Raw genomic sequence first — 26621 nt, 5'->3', positions numbered from 1 at the left:
GCCAGTTTCATTCAGTAAGTGATTGTTGAATGAATATAAGGTCATTGCATGTCTAAGGAATGGCATGGCCTTAAGTTCATTGTCCCCAGAAAGGTAGGCAAAGGCCCTATTACGAAGAGCCCTGCAAACCACACTAAGTGTAAGAAACTAGGGCTGACATGTTGACGATATTAAGGAATTCCACGGATGCCTGGCACCCGCCCCGCCAGTTACTCCTCTTCCCGAGAGCACGTGCAAGGGTGCCACGCCTCGAGGGCCGCAAGAAGAAGGGCGCCAGCTCTACACACTCCAAAGTAGAGTTGGGTTCTCCAGCTAAAGCTGGGTGGAAGCACATGGTTTGGGCTCCAAGTCTACGTGGAGCCTCCTACTTTGCTCTTTCCAACCTATCCTGCCCTCACTCCCCGCCCGGCTGCCCCGCCGACTCCTGGAAAACACCGGGCTGTCTCCAGGGCTCCGTGAACCCCGCGGCAGGAATCCCGGAGCGCACTCCAGACCCCGGCCCCGCCCTCCTTCCCACTGGAACGCAGCGAGAGCGCAAGCGCGCCTTCCAGAGCAGAGCGCGCGCTCGCGAGCTCCCCGCATACCCGTGCTCATCCGGGTCTCGGCGAACCTCAGCCAATGGTGGACGTTCACGGCCCTCGAGGGTGGGGCTAAGCCTTCCCTCACATGGGGCCTCTGCTCACAGTGGGCGCTTCCAGGCAACACCAACCAGTCAGCCGAGAAAAGGGGCAGAGGCAGAATGTCTAGCGTCTGGGCGAGGATCGACGGTTTTGAGATGGAGCAGCTGTCGCCCCGTAGAAGCGACTGAAGTGCAAGCAGATTCCCCAGTCAGAGCCGCTGTAGTAAACACACTTCAGAAACGTGAGGTGCCGGTGGTCACGTGGGGAGTGCCCCCTCCAATGAGGAGCCGAGGGCGGGGCCGAGGCCGCTGACGCGGCGGTGGCGGCGGAGTCACCCGGCCAGCCTCGGGACCGGTCACCGGCCGCCAACCGTCCAGCGGCCTCGACCACCGCCTCCGTGCTCCGTCCTCACTCCTCTTTCCCGGGCCGAGAGGCAGCGTGGCCGACAGTGGCTGAATTCTCTCTCATTCCTGTCGGCGGCTCGCCTCAGGCGGGCCGTCTGCTCCTCGGGGGCCGCCTCAGTGGGGCTAGGTTTCCGTGACGAACCTCCTGGGGCTGCCCGCGCCCGCTCGGGCCGTCGTGTCGGCTCGGTGTTGTGGAACTTGCTCACCCTCCGGCGGTCCGGGGCCCTCGAAGTTATGCGTCTCGTCCAGGAGGTGGCGGCGGGTGCCGGCTCCTAAAGGCGTCACACCCGGACTCCGCTGACTGGGCAACCTCCATTCATCTTCCAGCTGCGCCGCCAGCGCCCTCTCCCTCTCCGGTCCCCTCCTCGGACTCATTTTTTCCTTCCCTCCCCTCTGCCGCCCTTTCCTCACTCCTTGGGTGCGGCGATTCTCCTGCGGCCGGAGGTGTCGGTTATGAGCCGGACCCCCCTGCCCTGAATTTCTCCGCGGAGGAGCTCGGCGGCGCCCCGCCACCCGCCGCGTCCCCGGGATGGGGGTGAATGCTGTGCACTGGTTCCGAAAGGGGCTTCGGCTTCACGACAACCCCGCCCTGAAGGAGTGTATTCAGGGCGCCGACACCATCCGCTGCGTCTACATCCTCGACCCCTGGTTCGCCGGCTCCTCCAATGTTGGCATCAACAGGTGGCGGTGAGTCAAAATCCCGTGGGAAATTGGTTTCGCTGTTAGATGAATCAAGACTTCACATGCGATCGGCCAGACCTGAGAATTTAGACCTGACACCGGCTTGCCTATGCTGTTTTAATTACTGCAGGTGCTTTAAGTATTAAATAGAACGGATTTAATAGTCCTCTGGCCAGAGAGTGCTGTGCTGGCAGCCTGGAACACCTTGTCCTTAAGGTGTGAGTTGCGTGTCTCTGCGCTAATGGGAACTCTTCCCCTGGATTTATGGAATGCTTAGTGCTGGAGTTAAAGAAACACCCTTCCAGTTTTCAGTGGCCCGTGGGTTGATTTCCTTGGCCTCTTTGTGGCGTTTGAAGGGATTGCGGTTTTCAATGTTTACGTTTGTGTGTGTCTAGTTAACTCATAGTATGGAGAAAATCATTCATTCAGTAGAGTCGCCTCCAAATCCGGTTTTCTTCCACCATGAGGTTGCCACAGGCAAAGCAAGGGAAACATTTCTCTTTGCTCGGCTCTCCCTCTCCACTCCTCCTTGTGGTTGACTAGACAAGCACAGTTTTTCTTTCTAGGCAATGTATAATCCTTCTAGGATTCAGAGCACTGGAAGAAATCTTAGAGAAGCTTTATGATCTTTTCCTGAAACGCCAGGCTAGAGGATTGTTAGGCCCCCTGGTGGAAATGAAACCTTTCTTTCAACAGATTATTGATCACCTACTGTATACCAGGCACTGCTTTAAACACTAGGGATACGGTAGTGAATGAAACAGATAGAACTTCTTGTCCTTTTCAAGCACGTGTCCCAGAAAGCATGTAGTATTTAGTGATGATAAAAGATTTCCAGAAATAGAGATAAAAGGGATGAAAAATACAAGGGGTTGGGGTTGGAGTAGCAGTTTAAAATATGGTGATAGGGAAAAACTCAGAGAAAGTGACAGTTGAGCAAGATGATGAAGCAAGTAATGGATTACAGATATCTAGGGGAAAGCATTCCAGGGAGAAGGAACAGTAAGAGAAAAGGGCCTGAGGTGGAAATATGCTTAACCTTTGGAAGGAACAGCAGAAGAAACCAATATGGCTGGAGCAGAATAAGTGAGAGGAAAAGTAGTAGATGAGGTCAGAGATGTAACAGGGCCAGACTGAGTAGAGCTTTATAGGCAGTTGTCACGATTTGGGCTTTTACTCACAGCAAAGTGGGAATAATTGTAGGATTATGAACAGAGAAGTGATGTGATTTGACGTTGAGTTTTAAAAAAGGTTCTCTGGCTGCGGTTCTGAGAACAGACTCAAATTGTGGGATGGAGGTGGACAAAAAGCAGTAAGACCAGTTAGGGGTCCATTGCATTCATCCAGGTAAGATATGATAATGACTTGGACCATAGTAATTGTGGTGAACGTGGTGACAAGTAGTCAAGTGCTGAGTATATTTTGAAGGCTTGATTCACAGAATTTATTGACAGATTGGATATATGGTGTGAGAAAAAGAGAAGGAATTAGGAATGATTTCAAAATTTGACTTGAGAAACTAGAAGGATGGAACTGCTCTTTGCTAAGTGGTCAGTTGAAGAAGCCATTGAGAGGGTGATTTGAGTTTTCTTTTGAACTTGGTTAAGTTTGAAATGTTTATTACACATCCAGGTAGAGATAGCAGATAGGTAGTTGGATATATCTGGAGTTAAGGACAGAAATCCAGGCAGGAGGTATAAATTAGAGAGTCATCACTTTATAGGTAACTTTTAAAGCCATTTATTAATCCATTCAGTCATTGAACAGATATATGACATGCATCTACTACATGTCAGACACTTTTAGGTGCAGGGCATTCAGTATAAACAAAATAGCTAAAAAATCCCTATCTTGTTGGAGCACATTCTGGTAGAGCCATGAGACTATATGAGAACATTAAGAAAATGACTGTAGATAGAAAAGAGAGGCGGTCCAAGAACTGAGCCTCGGGTACTCAAATGTGTTGAAATTGTGGACCTGTGGAAGAACCAGCATAGGAGTTTGAGAAGGAACATCTAGGAAGATAAGAAAACCCAGAAGAGTATGGTGTCTTGGAAGCCAAGTAAAGAAGGAGAGAGAGTGTTTCAAAGAAAGTGTTTTACCTTTGTCAAGTTGCTGGTCAAGTGAGATGAGGACTGAAAATTAAAAATCATATTTAGCATTTTGAGATCATTCATAATCATGACTAAAGTGGTTTCAGTAGTGTCAAGAGACAAAAGCCTTTTGGGAATGGCTTGAGAGAGGCTGAGAGAAGATGGGAGACAACTCATATAGGTAGCTCTTTTAAGAAGTTTTCCTCTAGGGGGATCAGAGAAATGGTGTAGTTCCTGGAGGAGAACATGAAGTCAAGAGAGGATTTTTTTTTTTTTTTTTTTTTCTTGTGTATCATTTAGAGCAGCAGTCCCCAACCTTTTAAATATTTATTTATTTATTTATATTTTTGGCTGTGTTGGGTCTTCGCCTCTGTGCGAGGGCTTTCCCTAGTTGTGGCAAGCGGGGGCCACTCTTCATCGCGGTGCGCGGGCCTCTCACTATCGCGGCCTCTCTTGTTGCGGAGCACAGGCTCCAGACGCGCAGGCTCAGTAATTGTGGCTCACGGGCCTAGTTGCTCCGCGGCATGTGGGATCCTCCCAGACCAGGGCTCGAACCCGTGTCCCCTGCATTGGCAGGCAGACTCCCAACCACTGCGCCACCAGGGAAGCCCCGAGGATTTTTTTTTTTAAGATGGGAGAAATTACAGCATGTTTGTGTACTGATGGGAATGATATAGCAACTCTATATAAAACACTTTCCTTAGCAGAATTGGTGTCAAAGTTCATTCTGGAAAAAGATAATAAATGTTATATATTTTAATCTATTAATATCTTAACAATATAGTAATGATTCCCTCCTCATAAGATTGTTAGGAGGATTAAATTAGTTTAAAAATGTTAAATGCTTAAAATGTGAGTGGTAGTAGTAAGTGCTTATTTGCTATTTGCTCTTAAATTGGAAGTCCTAGGTAAATAATATCTAGTTAAATGCCTACAGTCAGTTTCTTCTAGAGTACTTTATAAGTTTAGAAAATCTAGACTATAAAATTCTGTAGATTAGGGGTTATATATTGCTTTACTTTGTACATCCAACAACTCACATTGTTAAATAATGAGTGAAATAAAACTCGTAAGCATAATAGGAATACTCCCATATTTTCCTTTTTAAAAAAGATTTTTTTTAACTACTAAATATTGCCCTAGATGAGTAACAGATAAAGATGTAAATAATGAAGAGAGACAGACTGTTTTCTTCCACTGAAGTCTGTTATAAAAAGGAGGGACAGATTTTATTTAATTTGTTCTCATAGCACCAAATACAGTGCTTTTCATATAGTAGTAACTCAGTTACTGTTTGTTAATGAAATGACTTCCAGGAGTCAATAATTTTATGTTTAAACAACTTTATTAATTTACTCATTGACCGTAGAATAAGGTGCAAATTCCTTAGCTTGGCATTCAGGCTGTCTTGTGGGTTTCTGTCTTCTTTCCTTTGTGCCATTTCCTTTAATCAACAGTGTTTCCTAGATTTTTGGATTTAACAGAAAAACAAATTTTTAAAAATTTATTTTGCCTAAGTAAGTTAACAGAACTACCTTTTGATGTTGCCATCATTTCATTTAAAGCAACTAGAGAAAGAAGAACAAACAAAACCCAAAGTTAGCAGAAGGGATGAAATCATAAAGATCAGAGCAGAAATAAATGAAATAGAGACTAAGAAAACAGTAGAAAAGATCAATGAAAGTAAAAGCTGGTTCTTTGAAAAGATAAACAAAATTAATGAACCTTTAGCCAGACTCATCAAGGAAAAAAAAGGGAGAGAGCCCAAATCAATAAAATTAGAAATGAAAAAGGAGAAGTTACAATGGACACCACAGAAATACAGAGGACCATAAGAGACTACTACAAGCAACTACATGCCAATAAAATGGACAACCTAGAAGAAATGAACAAATTCTTAGTAAGGTGCAATCTCCTAAGACTGAACCAGGAAGAAATAGAAAATATGAACAGACCAATTACAAGTACTGAAATTCAATCGGTGATTAAATAACTCCCAACAAACAAAAGTCCAGGACCAGATGGCTTCATAGGTGAATTCTACCAAACATTTAGAGAAGAGTTAACACCTGTCTTTCTGAAACTATTCCAAAAAACTGCAGAGGAAGGAACACTTCCAAACTCATTCTATGAGGCCACCATCACCCTAATACCAAAATCAGAAAAAGATACCACAAAAAAAAGGAAATTACAGGCCAATATCACTGATGAACATAGATGCAAAAGTCCTCAACAAAATACTAGCAAACTGAATCCAGTCGTACATTAAAAAGATCATACACCATGATCAAGTGGGATTTATCCCAGGGATGCACAGATTTTTCAGTATCCACAAATCAATCAGTATGATACACCACATCAACAAATTGAAGAATAAAAGCCATATGATCATCTCTGTAGATGCAGAAAAAGCTTTTGATAAAATTCAGCATCCATTTATGATAAAAACTCTCCAGAAAGTGGGCATAGAGGGAACATACCTCAACATACTAAAGGCCGTATATGACAAACCCACAGCTAACATAATCAATGGTGAAAAGCTGAAAACATTTCCTCTAAGATTAGGAACAAGTCAAGGATGTCCACTCTTGCCACTTTTATTCAACGTGGTTTTGGAAGTCCTAGACACAGCGATCAGAAGAGAAAAAAGAAATAAAAGGGAGCCAAATTGGAGCAGAATAAGTAAAACTGTCACTGTTTGTGGATGACATGATACTATACATAGAAAATCTTGAAGATACCACCAGAAAAATACTAGAGCTTATCAATGAATTTGGTAAAGTTGCAGGATACAAAATTAATACACAGAAATATGTTGCATTTCTATACAGTAACAATGAAAGATCAGAAAGAGAAATTAAGGAAACAATTGAATTCACCATCACATCAAAAAGAATAAAATACCTAGGAATAAATTGACCTAAGGAGGCAAAAGACCTGTACTCCAAAAACTGTAAGGCCCTGATGAAAGAAATTGAAGATGACACAAACAGATGGAAAGATGTACTGTGTTCTTGGATTGGAAGAATCAATATTGTCAAAATGACTCTACTACCCAAGTCACTCTACAGATCAAATTACCAATGGCATTTTTCACAGAACTAGAACAAAAATTTTTTTAATTCGTATGGAAACATAAAAGACTGTGAATAGCCAAAGCAATCTTGAGAAAGAAAAATGGAGCTGGAGGAATCATGCTCCCTGACTTCAGACTATACCACAAAGCGACTAATCAAAACAGTATGGTACTGGCACAAAAACAGAAGTATAGATCAATGGAACAGGATAGAAAGCCCAGAAATAAACCCACACACCTATGGTCAATTACTCTACAATAAAGGAGGCAGTAACGTGCAATGGAGAAAAGACAGTCTCTTCAGTAACTGGTGCTGAGAAGACAGGACAGCTACATGTAAAAGAATGAAATTAGAACATTCTTTAACACCATACCCAAAAATAAACTCAAAATGCATTAAAGACCTAAATGTAAAATTGGATATTATAAAACTCTGAGAGGAAAACAAAGCAGAACACTCTTTGACATAAATCGCAGTAATATCTTTTTGGATGTGACTCCCAGAGTAATGGAAATAAAAACAAAAATAAACAAATGGGACCTAATTAAACTTAAAAGCTTTTGCACAGCAAAGGAAACCATAAACAAAACAAAAAGACAATCTACAGAATGGGAGAAAATATTTGCAAATGATGTGACTGACAGGGAATTTATCTCTAAAATATACAAACAGCTCATACAGCTCAATATCAAAAAAAAAACAACCCAATCAAAAAATGGGCAGAAGATCTAAATAGACATTTCTCCAAAGAAGGCATACAGATGGCCAAAAGGCACATGAAAAGATGCTCATCATTGCTAGTTATTAGATAAATGCAAATCAAAACTACAATGAGGTATCACCTCACACCAGTCAGAATGGCCATCATCAAAAATTCTACAAACAATAAAGGCCGGAGAGAGTGTGGAGAAAAGGGAACCCTCCTACACTATTGGTGGGAATGTAAATTGGTACAGCCACTATGGAGAACGTATGGAGGTTCCTTAAAAAACTGAAAATAGAGCTACCATATGATCCTGCAATCCCACTCCTGGACATATATCTGGAGAAAACCATAATTCGAAAAGATACATGCATCCCAATGTCCGTAGCAGCACTATTTACAATAGCCAAGACCTGGAAACAACCTTTATGTCCATTGACAGATGAATGGATAAAGAAGATGTGACACACACACACACACACACACACACACACACACACACGCACACACTGGAATATTACTCAGCCATAAAAGGAATGAAATAATGACATTTGCAGCAACATGGGTGGACCTAGAGATTATCACGCTAAGTGAAGTAAGCCTGGCAAAGACAAATATCATATGATATCACTTATATGTGGAATCTAAAAAAAAAAATTATACAAATGAGCTTATATACAAAACAGAAATAGACCCACACACATAGAAAACAAACTTATGGTTACCAAAGGGGAAGGGGGGAGGATAAATTAGGAGTTTAGGATTAACATATATATACAACTATATATAAAATAGATAACCAACAAGGACCTACTATATGGCACAGAGAACTATACTCCGTATTTTGTAATAACCTATAAGGGAAAAGAATCTGAAAAAGAACATATATACGTGTGTGTATATATATACACACACACACATAAACACACATATATATAGTTATAACTGAATCACTTTGCTGTATGCCTGAAACTAACACAACATTGTAAATCAACTATACTTCAATTTAAAAAAAAGGGTGCTCTGCTATTTACAATAGCCAAGACATGGAAACAATGTAAATTTCCATCAACAGATGAATGGATAAAGAAGATGTGGTACACACACACACACACACACACACACACACACACACACACTCATACACTGGAATATTACTCAGCCATAAAAAAGAATGAAATAATGCCACTTGCAGCTACATGGATGGACCTAGAGGTTATCCTACAAAGCAAAGTAAGTCAGAAAGAGAAAGACAAATAACATATGATATCATTTGTATGTGGAAGCTAAAATATGATACAAATGAACTTATTTACAAGAGAGAAACAGACTCACAGACATAGAGAACAGACTTGTGGTTGCCAAGGTGGAGGGGGGTGCAGGAGAGGGTTGGATTGGGAGTTTGGGACTAGCAGGTACCAACTACTATATATAAAATAAAGAAGAAGGTCCTACTGTATAGCACAGGGAACAATATTGAATATCCTGTAATAAATCATAATGAAAAAAATATGAAAAATAATATATATGTAACTGAATCACTTTGCTGTACACCAGAAACTAACACAACATTGTGAATCGAATATACTTCAGTTTTTTAAAAAGGGGTGCTTTAACATTAAAAAAAAGTTTGAAGCAACAAACAAATTGTTTTGTAACAATAAAAGACAGTTTTTGATTTGAATAAATTAAGCTTTATGAAAATTCACTTTGCCCCATTTGATCTCAGACCAGTGAAAACTTTATCGTGAATTTGTCATCTTTTGATTTGAGTGATTTATAATATTTCAATTCCTTCCTTCACTTATTTCTTGTTGAAGTTATGTGACACAAAAACTGATATGTGAATGTCCATAGAGTTACTATTATTCATAATAACCAAAAGGTAGAAACAACCCAAGTGTCCATCTGTTGATGAATGGCTAAACAAAATATGATATATCTGTACAATGGAATATTATTCAATCATAAAAAGGGGTACTGATACATGCTACAACATGGATGGACATGAAAACATTATGCTAAGTGAAGAAGCCAGTCACAGTATCCCACATGCTTTTTGATTCTATTTATATGAAATGTCCGCAACGGGTAAGTATGTAGAGATAGAAAGTAGATTAGTGGCTTCTTCGGTCTGGTGGGGGAGGGGTTGTGGGAGTTGAGCTAAGGAGCATGGGGTTTCTTTTTGAGGTGATGAAAATGTTCTAGAAGGTGATGGTTGCACAACTTTGTGAATATACTAAAAACCATCGAATTGTACATGTTGAAAAATAAACAAAACCGCAGAACCCTACTCACCTCTTTAAGGCCCAGTCCAAATGACACCATTTCCAATATACCTTTCTTTATCATCTTGTCTGGTTGATGAACAGTCTTGTGAGCTCTTATATCATTTTTTGATACTGCTTATATCATCCTTAGTAATTACTTCTTTCATTTGTAAATATTGATATAGTTCTCATATATTCATTTCTCCCCTGTTTAACAGATTACACCTCTTCTTCCTAAAGAGAAGATACCATTCATTTAATCAGAGTTTATTTGGGGTTCATATTCATGGCAGGCACTATTCTTGGTACTGGGGATACAACAATAAATAAACAGAAAAAGTCCCTGCCTTGAGAAGCTTCTAGTATAGGAGGAAAAACAGACAATAAAACAAACATGTCAGGTGGTGGTAATTGTAATGGAGAGAAATAAAGCAGAATGTGAGAACAGAGACCTAAATGGAGGAGAAAAAAAGCTATGGAAATATCTGGGGGAAGAGCCCTGTGTATTCTTCACAATGTCTAGCATCATGTCTTGTACAAAGTAGGCATTTGGTAATTATCTCTTAAATTTTCTTTGTTAAGTCTAGGATTTGGGAGAGGGGCAGTTACTTCCCTTAACTTAGATGCTAACGTGTAACAAACTCATAATTTGGAAAAATAATTTTTAATGAACAGATTACTTTTGATATTTAAACTTAAACATGTTTATTACACAGTTGATGCTGTCACATGAGAGTCTCTTAATTCTCAGTAACCGGATCTATAAATGTATCCACATCCTTACTTATTCTTTCCTTCTACTGTATGACTTCAGTGAAAGAGATATTGCTTACACTATTCAAAACCAGTATCTTTTCTCCATTGTATAGTCTTGCCTCCTTTGTTGTAAATCAATTGACCGTAAGTGTCTGGGTTTATTTCTGGGCTTTCTATTCTGTTCCATTGATCTGTGTGTCTGTTTTGTGCCAGTACCATATTGTGTTGATTACTATAGCTTTGTAGTATCATCTGAAGTCAGGAAGCATGATTCCTCCAGCTCTGTTCTTTCTCAAGATTTGGCTTTTCAGGGTCATTTGTGTTTCCACACAAATCTTAAAATTATTTGTTCTAGTTCTGTGAAAAATGCCATTGGTATTTTTTTTTAAATTTTATTTATTTATTTATTTATGGCTGTGTTGGGTCTTCGTTTCTGTGCGAGGGCTTTCTCTAGTTGTGGCAAGCGGGGGTCACTCTTCATCGCGGTGCGTGGGCCTCTCATTATCGCGGCCTCTCTTGTTGTGGAGCACAGGCTCCAGATGCGCAGGCTCAGTAATTGTGGCTCACGGGCCTAGCTGTTCTACGGCATGTGGGATCTTCCCAGACCAGGGCTCGAACCCGTGTCCCCTGCATTAGCAGGCAGATTCTCAACCACTGCGCCACGAGGGAAGCCCACCATTGGTATTTTGATAGAGGTTGCATTGAATCTGTAGAGTGCCTTGGGTAGTATGGTCATTTTAACAATATTGATTCTTCCAATCCAAGAACACAGTATATCTTTCCACCTGTTTGCGTCATCTTGAATTTCTTCCATCAGTATCTTATAGTTTTTGGAGTACAGGGCTTTTGCCTCCTTAGGTAGGTTTATTCCTAGGTATTTTATTCTTTTTGATGTGATGGTAAATTCCATTGTTTCTTTAATTTCTCTTTCTGATCTTTCTGTATTAGTGTATAGAAATGCAACAGATTTCTGTGTGTTAATTTTGTATCCTGCAACTTTACCAGATTCATTGATGAGCTCTAGTAGTTTTCTGGTGGTGTCTTTAGGATTTTCTAATTTGAAAAGATACATGCATCCCAATGTTCATAGCAGCATTGTTTACAATTGCCAAAATATGGAAGCAACCTAAGTGTCCATCAACAGCTGAATGGATAAAAATGGATAAAGAAGATGTGGTGTGTGGTGTATGTATATGTATGTGTATACACACACACACACACACACACACACACACACACACAATGAAATACTATACAGCCATAAAAAAGAATGAAAATTTGCTGTTTCCAGCAACATGGAGAAACTTGGAGGGTATTATGTTAAGTGAAATAAGTCAGACAGAGAAAGACAAATACTGTATGATATCAGTTATATATGGAATCTAAAAAATACAACAAACTAGTGAATATAACAAAAAAGAAACAGACTCACAGACATAGAGAACAAACTAGTGGTTACCAGTGGGAAGGGGGAGAGGGATAATAGAGGGGTGGGGGAGTGGGTGGTAAAAACTGTTGGGTGTAAGATATGCTGCAAGGATGTATTGTACAACATGAAGAATATAGCCAATATTTTGTAATAATTGTAAATGGAGTGTAACCTTTAAAAATTGTATAAAGTAAAATAAAATAAATGCCTTTAAAAATCCCAATATCTTCATCTGTACTCTATTTTATAAACTTTGTTAGCTTTATTGAGGTATAATTGACAAATTGAAATTGTATATATTTAAGCTGTAAGATAGATGTTTTGATATATGTGTTCATCGTGAAGCTCATTTTTGATTATTCACTTTCACCTTTTCTTTAACACCATCCTCTTTTTAAGTTGCTTCCAATCAACATTTAAACATGCTTAAAACCAAATTCTATAAACAAACAAACAACAACAAAAAACCAAACAGGAACAAAACCTACCCTTGACATTCCTCTCCTGAAACTATGTTTCTCAGTTCCTTTATAGCCACACTTCCTGAACAAGATGTCTAAATACTGACTGACTTCATTTCTTTATCTTCTACTCACCCTTGAACCCACTCCAAACTTGGTTTCACCCGCCCCCCCCCTTCTCCACCAAAACTGTTTTCATCCAAAGGATACTTTAAAACTTTTCATTCCTGGACTTTTTACTGTTTGACACATTTGAGTACACCTTCCTCTTCTTCCCTCTGCTTTGGTTAGAGGACTCTCCTATGTTTGTTTTTCTGCCAGAGCTATTAGTGTTCCTTGACTTCTCTTTTTCTGTTCAACCCTTAAATGCCCCTTAAGTCTGTAATCTCCACCCTCTTTTCCTCATTCCTAGGTAATCTCTCTTCATAAAGTCAGTTACCAATCTATATGCCCAGAATTCACAAATTAGTATTTGCAGCCCAGATCTCTCACCTGACCCCCAGATATGTGTCCACTATATATAGATTCCCTCCATATTTGAATGTATTATATTACCTTAAACTCAATTTGTTCAAAACAGAGTTCATCTTTTCCCTTACCTCTTTCACAAAAACAAAAAACTCCAAACTGACTTTTCTTGTGTTTCTTATCATAAATAATACTGCCATTTGCCCAGTTGCTCACAGAGTTTACATATTAGGTTGTTAATTGTGTATTCATTTATTCTACAAATAAATGTGTGTCCCTACTGTGTGCCAATCACTTTGCTAATTTCTGTGGATAAAATGGTAGTCAACAGCTAAATTCTCTGTCCTCAGGGAGTTTACAATGTAGAGAGAGATTTATTCAGAATTAAGTAATCATGGAAGTACATTCTTCTATCTCCATTGCCACTTTAGCCCATACCACTATCCTTTTTGTGTAGATTTTTCGTAGTTTACAAATCATTGCTCCCCTTGCCTTCCTCTAATTCATCCTTTACACAGCAACCAGAGTCATCTTTTAAAATTGTTAATCTGATCATGTCCTTTGCTATTTTAAAATCCTTCAATGACATTTATTTACCCTTACGTAAGGGTTCAAAAAGCCATAGCATGGTTTAAAATCTCTGTGTAATCTGGTCTTCTGCTTCTTTTCCCAGCCTCCAGGGATTGCCTCACTGAGGCATTTGAACTAAGCATTGAAGTATGAGATGGATCTTAATAAACAGAGAAAAGAGGGAAGGGGATTCCAGCCAGAGGGAAGAAAATTCCAGACTGAGGAAATAACGTGAGGGAAGGCACTGTATTCTGATACTGGCAAGGAGGTTGATGTAACCGAATCATATCATGCATAAAAAGATAGGCGGTGTTGTTTAGCACTCTTGGTTCAGTGCTTTAGATGGTTGCCTGACTAAGACGAGCTTAAGCAGAAAGACAGTTTATTGGCAAGTGTAATTGAACAATCCAAGGGAAATTGGCTTCAGACATGGGTTAATGCTAGGGCTCACAAGGGCCAAATTCTCTTTGCATCTCCAAACTTCACTTATTCTGCACTGGGTTTTCAGACAGGCTGTCCTCTGGTGGTAAAATATAGCAATAACAATAGCAGGTATATAGTAAAAAGCATTTGCTTCTGACCCAGAAGTATCAGCAAAAGTCTGTGGCATTTCAGTGGCTCTGTTTGGGCCAGTTCTGAACCAGTCATTATGAACCTGATTGTCTGAGCTGGAGTTGTTTGCCTCATGGGTGGAATCAGCTTGACTGGACTGAAGTAACTGAAGTAGAATAAGTAGGAAGTAGGTGGATGTCCTAAAACAACAGATGCCTATTATATAAGAACTTGGATCAGAAAGTGGGACCAAGTCAGAAAAACTTTGACCCCTGTTAGGGAACTATAACTTTGGCATCTGAGTGAATGATAGAGAAAAGAGACAATATAGCAGTGTGAAGCTTTATCAACAGTTCAGTTGAAAGATAATATAGACTTGAATTAGGGAAATGGCTGTGAGGAAGGGGAGGGATGCAAGAGAGTAATTGTAGAGGTGCGATGGATAGTTTAGGTGACTGTAAAAGGCAGTTACGTAGAGGAGGGTGAGGGAGAGAGTAAAATGTAAGATTCTCATGCTTTATGCCTCTTTGACAATTAGACATTAACTAAGTTAGGGATAGATCATATTTAGATGATGACAAGAGTGAGTTTAGTTTAGGTCATGATGAATATGAGGTGCTGCTAAGATATCAGCATGGGAAATGGAGAAAATAGAAGTTCAAGTTCGGGGAGTATAGACATTAGAGCTGTGGATATGGGAGTAATTCCTATAAAATTAATAGGGGAAGCATGACTGATGATATTAGATAGAATAAGACCCATCAATACCTTGGAGAATACTGTATTTAAGATGAATAGGAAGTGGTGAAGGAGACTGAAGAGAATCAGTCAGAGAGAAAGGGAGTCAGGAAACCAAAGGTGGCAAGAATTTTCCTTCATTGTGCTAAAGAAGGCAGGTTAGGATGAGTTTTGACAGTTATGCAGGAAAAATTTGTCAAGGACTTGGAAATGGGCAGAAGAAATTGCTGCGTATCTGAATGCTGGGCATTGGACCCTCCAGAACCTAGAGGACCCTCCAGGAATTATATTATTTTGATTTAGAGATATATATTTTTGTCCTTGATTGACTAGACTGTTTTACAACTCTGCAAAACGGCGGCAAAAGTTTCGTTCTGGAAAACTGGTAACAGAACAGATGTTTCCTGCCTATACTAATGCAATTATTCCTGTTCATGCCATGCAAATGAATTTTATAGACTGGGCAATATAAATCTCTGAATGTCAGATTCTCATTTGAACCAGTTTTAACATCTTACTGGTTCCTTCATTCATTAATGAGTTAAATAAAATCTTTGCCATATATTCATTTCACATTTGTATGAGAGTCGTGATTTAACCATTTTATAAATCATACTTTAACTGTTATAAAGGCCTTTGGTAAACTTTGGGAAAGCAGCTTCAATGTAGTTGTAAGGACAGAAATAAGATTGTATAGGGTGTTACAGAAAGTGTGTGTGTGTGTGTGGCTGGTGTAGGGGAGGAGGGTGATGATTGAGGGAATGGTGAAGAGAGTTTTTATGGGAGAGGTAAGACATAAGCTGGATGTACAGGTTCTGGACAGGCCGAGGAAAAGTGAATTTTAGGTAGATCAACAGACTTGTAGTCCAGACAGGATGACAAATAGAAAATAAAATATATAGATAAGGTGAGGCCCGAATGTGTAGTCCTTTTAATGACAGCCTGAAGTGAGTTTAGAACATCTGACTGTCCTAAAACCTAGATACTAATCCCTGCTTTCCTATTCAGTAGCAATTGGGCTGACTTTGGGTAAGTCACTCCTCCTTCATTTTATTCATTCAGTAAATGTTCATTAAGAGATTGTTATCTGCCAGGCACTTTGCAAGGCACAAAGATGAAGGTCATAGTTTCTGCCCATAAAGAAACTTTCACACCACTCAAGGACAAATAATTAGAATATAGGATGTTAAATAGGACTTCTGTAGGGGCTTCCCTGGTGGCGCAGTGGTTGAGAATCTGCCTGCCAATGCAGGGGACACGGGTTTGAGCCCTGGTCTGGGAAGATCCCACATGCCACGGAGCGACTAGGCCTGTGAGCCACAATTGCTGAGCCTGCGCGACTGGAGCCTGTGCTCCGCAACAAGAGAGGCCGCGACAGTGAGAGGCCCGTGCACCGCTATGAAGAGTGGCCCCCACTTGCCACAACTAGAGAAAGCCCTTGCACAGAAACAAAGACCCGACACAGCCATAAATAAATTAATTAATTAATTTAAAAAAAAAATAGGACTTCTGTAGAAATATTCTGGAACTCCTCCTCTCTCAAACCAGTATCTCCCTCCCTCCTACCTCCTACACTTTCCCTCCCCGCAACTCACTCTCTCTCTCTCTTTCTCTCTCTCTCTCTCTCTCTCTCTGTTTCTCTCTCTCACACACACGCACACACCACCTCTACTCCTAATCCCTCCTCCTCCCCCAGGGTTGTCTCTCTTCTGTGCTCCTAAGATTATCCTAATATGAAAAGGGAGATACTAAAAAAAAAAGCCCTTTTATCTGATATCATTGGGACTAGCAGTTAGTTATTTGAAAAAGGCAAGTATAAAAAATAACATATAAATGTACATTAATTTGACAGCTTTTGATGTAGGGTGGAATTCTAGGTCTCGATTCTCTGTCTCTCTTCTTTATCCACGTTTACCCCTTAGGTGATTTAATCTAGTCACATACTTGAATACCTCATGCACTTCCTGCCCTGACCTCTGTCTTGAGTTACAGACCTAGGTATCCAGTATTTTTACTCAGATTCCAAATAAGCATCTTAAACTTAATTTTGCCTCCCTCTCCTCCACCTCCCACTGTTTCTCTATGTCACATATGGCAACATTCACCTCGTTGCTCTGCAAAAACCTAGGAACCATCTTTCCTTCATTGCTTTTTTTCCCTCACAACCCCATCTCTAGTCCTTCAGCAATTACTATTGCTTTTCTTTCAAAATAATTCCCATATTCATTCAAATCTCATATTTCCACTGCTATCATACTATCCAAGTCAACATTTCTTGCAGGACTACCGCAATAGCCTCCTAACTTCTCTACTTCCATTTTTATACCTTCCTTCCCAGTCTCTTCCACGTGGAAGCCAGAGTAGTATTTTAAAAAACCTTAATCAAATCAGGGCATTCCTACGCTCAGAATCCTCCAGTGACTTCCAGGGTATTAGCATTTCTACTTCTCTACCCGAACATTATATTCCCTTATAACTTAACAGGGCTCATTCCTTCAGTATCTCTCCTTAGAGAGGCCTTTTCTGACCATCCTGTGTAATTGCCCCTACTCCTTCCCTACGTCTCCCACTTTTCACTTTCTTTCTCCTTGCCCTGTTTTATTTTTCATGGCATTTATTACTACCTGAAATCATTGATTGATTGATTGAATGACTGATTGATTGATTGTTTTATTCCTTCACCAAATTACACAAGAGAGGGGTTGATTCATTATTGGTTCCTCAGTCCTGTAACACAGTTCTCAATGGTTGGTCTAGGGACGTTTTGGGTTCCCAAGACTCTTTCAGGGTATTTATGAAGTCAAACTATTTTTGTAATAATACTAAGACATTATATGACTTTCTTACTGTCATTTTCTCATATCTGTACAGTTGAGTTTTCTAAAAGCTACATGGTAAGTGATGACACTATTGGCTATGATGGCTAATGGAATGTGTGCTGATGTATTCTTGTGTTTTAAAATTTTTTCAGTTTTAATTTCTCACATGAATGTTGGTTGATATTACCTATAAGACAAAGCTCTTTGGGGTTACTCAGTAATTTTTAAGAGTATAAAGGGTCCTAAAGCCAAAAAAGTTGAGAACTGCTGCCTTAGAACAGCACCTGGCACAGGGTAGGTGTTCATTGTACACTTGTGGATTGAGTGTCTAAATGAATATTGTTCTGCTGAGTTTGCTAATGGAGTTTCATGTTGGCTTTCATGAATAAATTACACTCAGTATGATATTGTCTATCATTTTCTTTAAAGTTGTTTAAAACCTTAAAGACCCTTGTGAAGCAAAGCAGTACAGAATTCCTCTAGTACATTTTTTTCTTCTGATCTATTATAGCTATCTTATCCACAGATAATTAGAAACTTTTTTGGTGATTTGCTGTTTATCAAGCCTTTTTGAAGCATTCAATTTAGTTTTCTTTTTACACTCATTCAGTCAGTTTATATAAAATGTAATTATGTGATTACAATAAGAAATTCAGCTGGCATGAACAGGTTTAAATAACACAATTGACTGTTGACATGCCTAGAAGTTTAACTGATTAGAACAATAATCGGATGTAACACAGAGCAATAGCTTGCTTTTCTTAAGCTGAATTTAGCCATGGCCATCAGTCAGTCAATATATGGCTTTGTATGTTTCACAGAAGTTATGGAGAGATTGTATGATGTCTGTATGGAAATAGCAAAAATAGTTATTAGTAATATGAAAGCTGTAACTTTTCTTTTTAACTTGATATTTTAAAATTAATTCTGACATTTTTATTTGGTTTGGAGTGCATATTTGTTTTAATTGGGCATTAGAGTTTCCTAGAGATGAAAGAAGGAAAAATGCAGTTTTAAAAATGGGATTCTATTGACTCTAGTTATTTTTGCCATTTTTATCTTATCCCAGCTCTCTCCCCTCAGTAGCAACAGTAACAACAAACTAATATCTTAACATTTGTGGTTTTTTTCTAATTTTGCTGTTTTAAGTGATATAAGCCAGCAGGAATTAAAAGGCTATAAATACAATGATTTAATATTAAACTACTATGCTATATAGTATGTATGTACTGGGCAATCTTTTTACTGTTATTAACATATGATGGGTGGTCAGATTCTAATTTGGGGGTTAAAATACCTTTTTTATTATAGGATTTAATGTTACTATTTTTTGTAGTGAGGGTCATAATTTTGGATGATATAATGGGAATAGAAAGGAAAGATTGAATAAAAGGGAAATACTAAAAAGGATTTGGCAACATATATGAGAGATTTTAGAAAAAGAAACAATGATGATTCTAAGTTTTGAGATCCCAGAAAGGGAGCTATAAAGTCAGAAGGAGCTAGTTCAGGAGTTAGGATGATAAGCTTGTTTCAAGGTGTACTGTAGTTAAGGAAACAGTAGGATACCAGGTACAGGTACAATTGGTTAACAGGGACTGAAGCTGGGAAGGGAAGTTGGGACTAGATGTATATATATAATTGGAAATAATCCTTTGTGAGGTGATAATTCAAAATAGAAAATTATGAAAATACTAAAAGGGACATAAGAGAAAACAAAAAGGAATGACAGTCTTTATGATTTTTGAAAAAATATACACGTTAAAATCTTTGTACTCAAAATTTTTGGTTTATAGCAGTAATAATAAGCTTCAAAGGGCCTTTCCCACCCAAAGATGATATATTTATCTGTATGCTTTTCTAATACATTTATATTTTCATTTAAACATAAAAATATCTACTATTATATTGACACTGAGGTTGAACTCTAACTTCTTTTTCCCCAATTGAAGGTCATTTCCCCCAAATGGTGTTCAGATGCTCCAACAGTATTTATTGAATAATATCCCCACTGATGTGATATCTTAACCATATACTAAATTTTTTAATATTTTGAGGTCTGTTTCTAGGCTATTTAATTTTCAAAATATGAATTTTTTTCTGATGAAAAATAAATTGTAAATAATTCAAACAATATGAAGAAAGTATCTGGTAATAGTTTAAAAGTGCAAAAATATGAATGCATATGTATATTAATATGAAGCATATTTATACATAAACTTTGGTGTCTCTATTCAAAAATGTAAATGATTCATTGAATATTACTTTGGGAGCTAATTTTGTTAGGTTTTGATAATGGGATCATGTTAGCCTTGTAAAATACCTTATATCCTTTTTATACTCCCTAACATTATAAAAAAGATGAATTCTCTGTTCCATAAGGGTTTGCTAGAATTCACCCATGAAGTCTTTTGGGTTGGGGTCTTTTGGGAGTAGGCAGATTCTTTTTGTAGATATCTCAGGGTACCTGTGCAGTCCACACACTGTACTGCCAACATCAAAAACCTTGCTAAAGGGATGAATTTTAGCTTCCATTTTAGTAGTTTATGACTCTGTAATCTACTTTTCCTATGGACCGTTTATTGGATTTAGAGTCCATACCTGACCCAGACTGTTCCAGTTTGGAATTTGGAAGTTTGGAAAAGGGATACACAAACTCTAGTTGGTTGATACTGTGCCTTGACACTGAGCAGTCATAAAAAGCTAGATATCTTAGCATAGAAAGGTGATTGTAGAAAGAGAAAAACAAGACCATTTATTTCCAAAAAGGAGCAGGTATCCTGGGTTCCTAACATTCCAGAATCCTTAGACTTGACTGTATTTCCCGAGCATAGGTTACATGAGATACTCCAGTATTCTTCCAATTTTCTTTTTTTGTTTTTTTTTGCTTGACTTAGTTTCTTTTTGGTTACTTTGATAATTGAATTTGATAATAATTCATATTTTCTTAAAATGTCTACCACTTAATCACATTTTCATATGTATTGCCAAAGTTGTATACTATATTCTTTTATTTTAATAACCACAATTGCTGTTATGGTCCCTTTCTTACATTACTAATAGGTATTTGTATAGTTTTCTTTTTTTATTTTTTAGTGAGACTTGACAGATGCTTTTCTGTTCTATTGATCTTTTGAAAGCATAGCTTTCACAGAAGGAAAAAAGAATATTGCCAAGAGTTACCTCCACAAAATGCATCAACTCAGATAGTTGGGTTCTACCAAACTTTTAAGAACATGCAGCTTCAGTGCTATAAAAAGCACTGTTCTGTAGTATGGTAAAAGAAGAGGGAACTATAGTCCAGTATTATTTAGGAATAAAATGTACAAATTTATCAAATGGAATACAAAATCATATTTTAGAAGTATACTCTATTGCATATAGAAAATGCAAGGATAATTCAGTATTGGACATATATTAATATAAATCTCTATATTTAAAGAACAAAGAAAAATCATAAGATCATCTTCATAGATGCTGAAAAGACTTTTGATAAAGTTCAACATCCATTCTGAATAAGAACTAGCGCTAAACCAGTAATAGAAGGCTGCCTCCTTAATACAGTTATATTAAAAAAATCAGCTCAAAAGCCAGCATCATGCTTAATGAGTAAATTTTGGAAGAATTTCTGTAGAATTGAGAACAAGATACAAATGCTTGTTACCATCACTATTACTATCATTGTGCTAGAGGTACTAACCAGTGAAGTCTAAAAGGCATAAAAATGGAAAAGAAGGTAAAATTATTGTTTTTAGATGATATGATTGTACATCTGAAATGTCCAGGAGAATCAACTGAAAGTGTTATAAATAATAAAAGAATTCAGTAATGTGGCTGGACACTATTTTTCTTAACCTTGGGTGCAGAGAGTTAAACTGATGTTTAGGTCAAGACACATTGTTGTCATGGGTGTATATAAAATCTCTTGCTTGATTTCTTTCTTTCTTTAGTCTCCTTTGTATCTATCTATTTGAATTTCCTTTCCCTCATAAAGAAATGTCTTAATGTTTGTTTATGTTATATTATTTTTCATAAAATAATTATATAGTATGTTATAACCTATATTCTAGTATATTTGTTTATCTTTTTGTAACTGTGTATTCTTGAAAAAAGGGTATTATTGTTTTCTGTACATTTATTTTTTAAGTTATGTAAAAGTCATAGAGTAGTAAATCTTATTCTGCTACTTTCTGTCACTAGGCGCTAAAATTTTAAGATTTACTCATGTTGGTACTTCTAATCCATTGCCTCTAATAGCTGCATAATACTTTTGTGGGACATTTACCTCATTTTACCTACCTGTTATCTTAGTGATAGCTACTTCCAATTTCCTGACATCACAAATTATGTTGCAGTGAACATTCTGTACATGACTCTGTGTAAGGATTTCTTTGGAACATGTATAAAAATGAATAGAATTGCTGAGTCATAAGATAACCCTGTACTTGGTTTGACTAAGAAATGCCAGGTTGCTATCCCCAATAGCCTAACTAGTCTATATTCCCACAAGCAATGTATGAGTATTCGTATATTCATATATACCAACATTTAAAAGTTATCCAGGTTTCTAAATTTTACCAATCTAATAAGTGTAAAGTAATGTCTGATTGTTTTGTACTTTTCTGATTATAATAGGTTTGAACATTTCTTGTTACATTGGCTTTAGAGGCTTTTTTCCTTCTATAAATTGCCTTTTAATAGTCTTGCTCATTTTTCTATTGATGTTTCAACTGTCTTTTTAAATTTTATTTGTAGGAGTCTTAAAATAAATATATATTTAAAAATACCAACAATGACTAACAAGCACGTAAAAGGATATTCAACATTGTTAGTCATTAGGGAAATGCAAAGCAAAACCACAGTGTAATACTACTTTACACCCACTAGGATAGTTATCATAAAAATTCTTTTAAAGGAAAATAAGTACTGGTGAGGATGTGGAGAAATCTGAACCCTCATACATTGCTGGTTGAAAGTTAAAATGTAAAATGATGTAGCCATTGTGGAAAACAGTTTGGTAGTTCCACAAAAAGTTGTAAACAGAATTGTTTGTGGCTATGTTATGGGTCATACCATATGACCCAGCAATTCCACTCTAAGAATTCCAAAAGAATTAAAAACAGGTATTGAAGCAAAAATTTGTACATGAGTGTCCATAGCAGCTCTGTGAACAATCACTAAAATGTCTTATCAACTGATGAATGGATAAAATGTAGTATATCCATACAATTGAATGGTTATTCAGTGATAAAAAGGAATGAGGTACTACAACATGGATGAATGTCCAAAACATTATGCTAAGTGAAAGAAGCCAGACACAAAAGATCACATATTATATGATTTCATTTATGTGCAGTATCCAGAATAGGTAAATCCATAGAGACAGAAAGCAAATTAGTGGTAGCCAGGGATAGGGGAAGGGAGAAGTGGAGAATGATTGTTTAATGGGTACAATGTTTCCATTTGGGGTGATGAAAATTCTTTGGAACTAGAAAAAAGATAATGATTATGCAACATTATGAATTGAAGTAAATGCCACTAAATTGTGCACTTTAAAATGGTTAAAATTATGTGATGTGAATTTTACCCCACAAAATTACAAATAGCTTTCTTTCATATTAGGGATTGGCAAACTTTTTGTGTAAGGGCCAGGTGATAAATATTTTAGACCGTACAACTTTTGTCACAGCTACCCAAATCTCCTGTTGTAGCATGAAAGCTGCCATAGACAATTTGTAAACAAATGAACATGTCTGTGTTCTAATAAAACTTTATTTACAAAGCAGGCAATGAGCTGGATTGGCCCACGGGCCATACTTTGCTGACCCTCTGTTACATATAAACAACCAGTTAGAAAGTATCATAGGAAGAAAAATCCTTTTTATAACAGCAACAAAGAGAGATGACAATACCCAGTGATAACTTGAATTCAGATACAAAGAGATTGGTGATTGGATCTTATTCTCTGCCTAAACTCTTGTTCTCAAATAAGGGAGGAGGGAGATGTGAAATAGGTAGGAAATTAACTGCTTCATGATCCATGAGACTTCCTCAGTTGAGAAGGTTCTTTCAAGATTGAACAAAGAATATAGTTTTAAGCTTTCCAATGAGAAGAGGCAGAAAACCTATAATATCAGTTATCAGTCATTTGTAAGGTTTCAGCCTACATACAGACTCTTGCTCATTTTCCTCTTCCTCTTTTCTAAACTTTTCCAACATCTCCCTTCCCCAGTCAGCCTGCAGTCTGGTATCCTGCTGCGTAGATTCTCTTCCTTTTCTCCTAGAAAAGCCTCAGGAAGGTAATCTGTGTGTCTCAGTGGTTTAAAATATAAAAAACAAAACTATAAAACTTGTACAAGAAAACTTGGGAGGAATTTTTAAAATACTCTTGAAGTACAGGGTATGTCTTTCTAACATGCAATTTAGAAACTAAAAAGAAAAGATTGGTAAATTCAGTTAGATAATCATAGAGAAGTTGTACATGCCAATATAATCATAAAGTCTGAAGACAGCATGTATAGGGGAACAAGTCAATATGTATGATAAAAGTCTGGTTTCCTTAATATATTAAGGCCTCCTATGTATAAGTTAACTATGCATTAGTGTAGATTGTACCTTGGGTCAGCAGATTAAAGGGCTAGATGGTAAATGTTTTAGTCTTTGTGACCCACACAGATAGTCGCTGTCTTTTTTTTTTTTTCTTTTTAGAGAAGAATTTTTTTTTCTTAATTAATTAATTTTTTTTGGCTGTGTTGGGTCTTCGTTTCTGTGCAAGGGCTTTCTCTAGTTGCGGCAAGCGGGGGCCACTCTTCATCGCGGTGCGCGGGCCTCTCACTATTGTGGCCTCTCTTGTTGCGGAGCACAGGCTCCAGACGTGCAGGCTCAGTAGTTGTGGCTCACGGGCCTAGTTGCTCCGCGGCATGTGGGATCTTCCCAGACCAGGGCTCGAACCCGTGTCCCCTGCATTAGCAGGCAGATTCTCAACCACTGCACCACCAGGGAAGCCCCTAGTCTCTGTCTTATATTCTTCTTCTTTCTTCTTCTTTTTTTAAATATAACCCTTTAAAAATGTAAAAGCCATTGTTAGCTTGTGAGCCAATATAAAAACAGGCCATGGGTCAGATTTGTCCCATGGGCCATAGTTTGCTGACCCTTATTTTAGACAGTTCCTTCTTTCTTTTTGTTGAGCATTTTTTTTTCTTTTTGCCTTGTGTGATGTTGTTAATGTTGCGATTCCTGCTTTCTCTTTGTTTTGACTTGTCTGCTCTATCTTTGCTTTTATTTTTTGTATGACTCTTATAAACAGTATGTACCTGAGTATTCTTAACCTTATTTGAATTTTTAATCTTCAATAGCGAGATATGATCCATTCACATTTGACAGATTCAGTTCCCTATTTCAGAGACATTTTCTTCTAACGTAGTTTTGAATACTTTTTCTATTCCATGTGTTGTGTTCACTACTTGAAGTTTACTAATTAAGTTGGATTGGCTTTGACTTTCCTATCTTTATGGTTTCAATCATTTCATTGTTTTTCTCTCCAATTGTTGTAGTCTACATGTCATCTCCTACAATTCCTACATGTTATAGTCATTTGGTTATACTGTGTGGATTCTGCCCTTTTCTATTTCTAATATAATTCTGTAATGGGGGCCTATTATTAGTTTTTATTCTTCTTATGTAGCTCTGCAATCTTTTTATCTCATTTTTCTATTTTATCATTTTTGTCTCCAAGCATTTGGTAAATTGATTTTATGTTCTTTTTAAGTTCATCTGAAGGTGCAGATCTTTTTGGCAGATTTTTCTGCTTTTTTATTGTGTTCTGTTTCTTCTGTACTGGATTTTATGGGTTTTTTGCCTGCTGTGGAATTATTTTTGTCTTTTATTTGCATTAATATTGCGATGTTATTTCTTTTCATCTTATTCATGCATAATGTGGGAACGGTATTTTACTTTTTTAAAATTTTAAATTAACATGTAGTAAAATTCACTTTTTTTGGTATATAGCTCTGAGTTTTAATGCACAGAACATTACAACCACCACCAAAATCAAGATACAGAATGGTTCCATCATTCCAGAAAAATTCCCTCATTCTATCCCTTTGTATTCACACCCCGCCCCCCCCCCCTTTAGCCCCCTGGCAACCACTGATCTATTTTGTATTTTCTAGAATGTCATAGCATGTTGCCTTTTGAATTTGGCTTCTTTTACTTAGCATCATGCATTTGATATTCATCCATGTCATTGTAGGTAGCAGTAGTTCATTTCTTTTCATCGCTGAGTAATATTCCATTGTATGGATGTTCTATGATTTGTTTATCCATTCCCCAGTTCAACAAATATTTGGATTGTTTCCAGCTTTTGGCAATTAGATAAAGCCACTGTGTAGAAAAGAGTTAACATAACAGACCTGAGATTGCTATCCCTGGAAAGCCTGTTTGCAAGGTTGGCTCTTGGCTATTGTCTGGAACTCGGATTTCAAGAGTGTTCCCACCATTCTCTAACTGATAAGCGTGGTTTATGTGCCTAAACTGTTTATGCTAAACACCTTCATTCCTTCTGGAAGTATGGAATTTTGGTACATACTATAAGCTATGGTGACTGTATGACCAGCCCCCAATAAAACCTTGTACTCCTAGGCTCAGGGAAGTTTCACTGGTAGATAGTACTTCATATACACTGTCGTAATTCATTGCTGGAAGGATTAAGTGCATCCTGCTGGGAGAGGACTCTTGGAAGCTTTCATCAGGTTTCCAATTTTACCCCATGTGCCTTCTTCCTTTGCTTGTTTTGCTTTGTTTCCTTTCTCTGTATTAAATCTTATTTGTAAGTATGACTATATGCTGAGTCCCATGAGTTCTTCAAGTAAATCACTGAACCTAGGCATTGTCATGGGGACCTCCCACATAACCACTATAAACATTCACACACAGGTTTTCTTGTGAATGTGGTTTTCATTTTGCTTGAGCATATTTCTAG

The 26621-nt window shown here is 37.9% G+C and overlaps 1 protein-coding gene across 3 annotated transcripts in view; it reads left to right on the top strand.

Annotated features, from left to right (window-relative positions):
• The first annotated feature begins 932 nt into the window (after window positions 1–932).
• CRY1 (cryptochrome circadian regulator 1) overlaps window positions 933–26621 on the top strand; it is a 96129-nt gene continuing 70440 nt past the window's right edge. The window contains exon 1 of one of the 3 annotated variants that reach the window (XM_036866795.1): window positions 933–1711. In XM_036866795.1, coding sequence (XP_036722690.1) covers window positions 1554–1711 — 158 coding nt within the window. In that variant the 5' untranslated portion in view covers window positions 933–1553. The remainder of the gene's footprint in view (window positions 1712–26621) is intronic. The other 2 variants (XM_036866796.1, XM_036866797.1) reach the window with 2 other exon arrangements.

Source organism: Balaenoptera musculus, chromosome 10 (genome assembly GCF_009873245.2).
Source record: "Balaenoptera musculus isolate JJ_BM4_2016_0621 chromosome 10, mBalMus1.pri.v3, whole genome shotgun sequence".
Lineage (NCBI taxonomy): Eukaryota > Metazoa > Chordata > Mammalia > Artiodactyla > Balaenopteridae > Balaenoptera > Balaenoptera musculus.
Note: the sequence above shows the minus strand (reverse complement) of the source record. Positions and strands in the feature narration are given on the sequence as shown.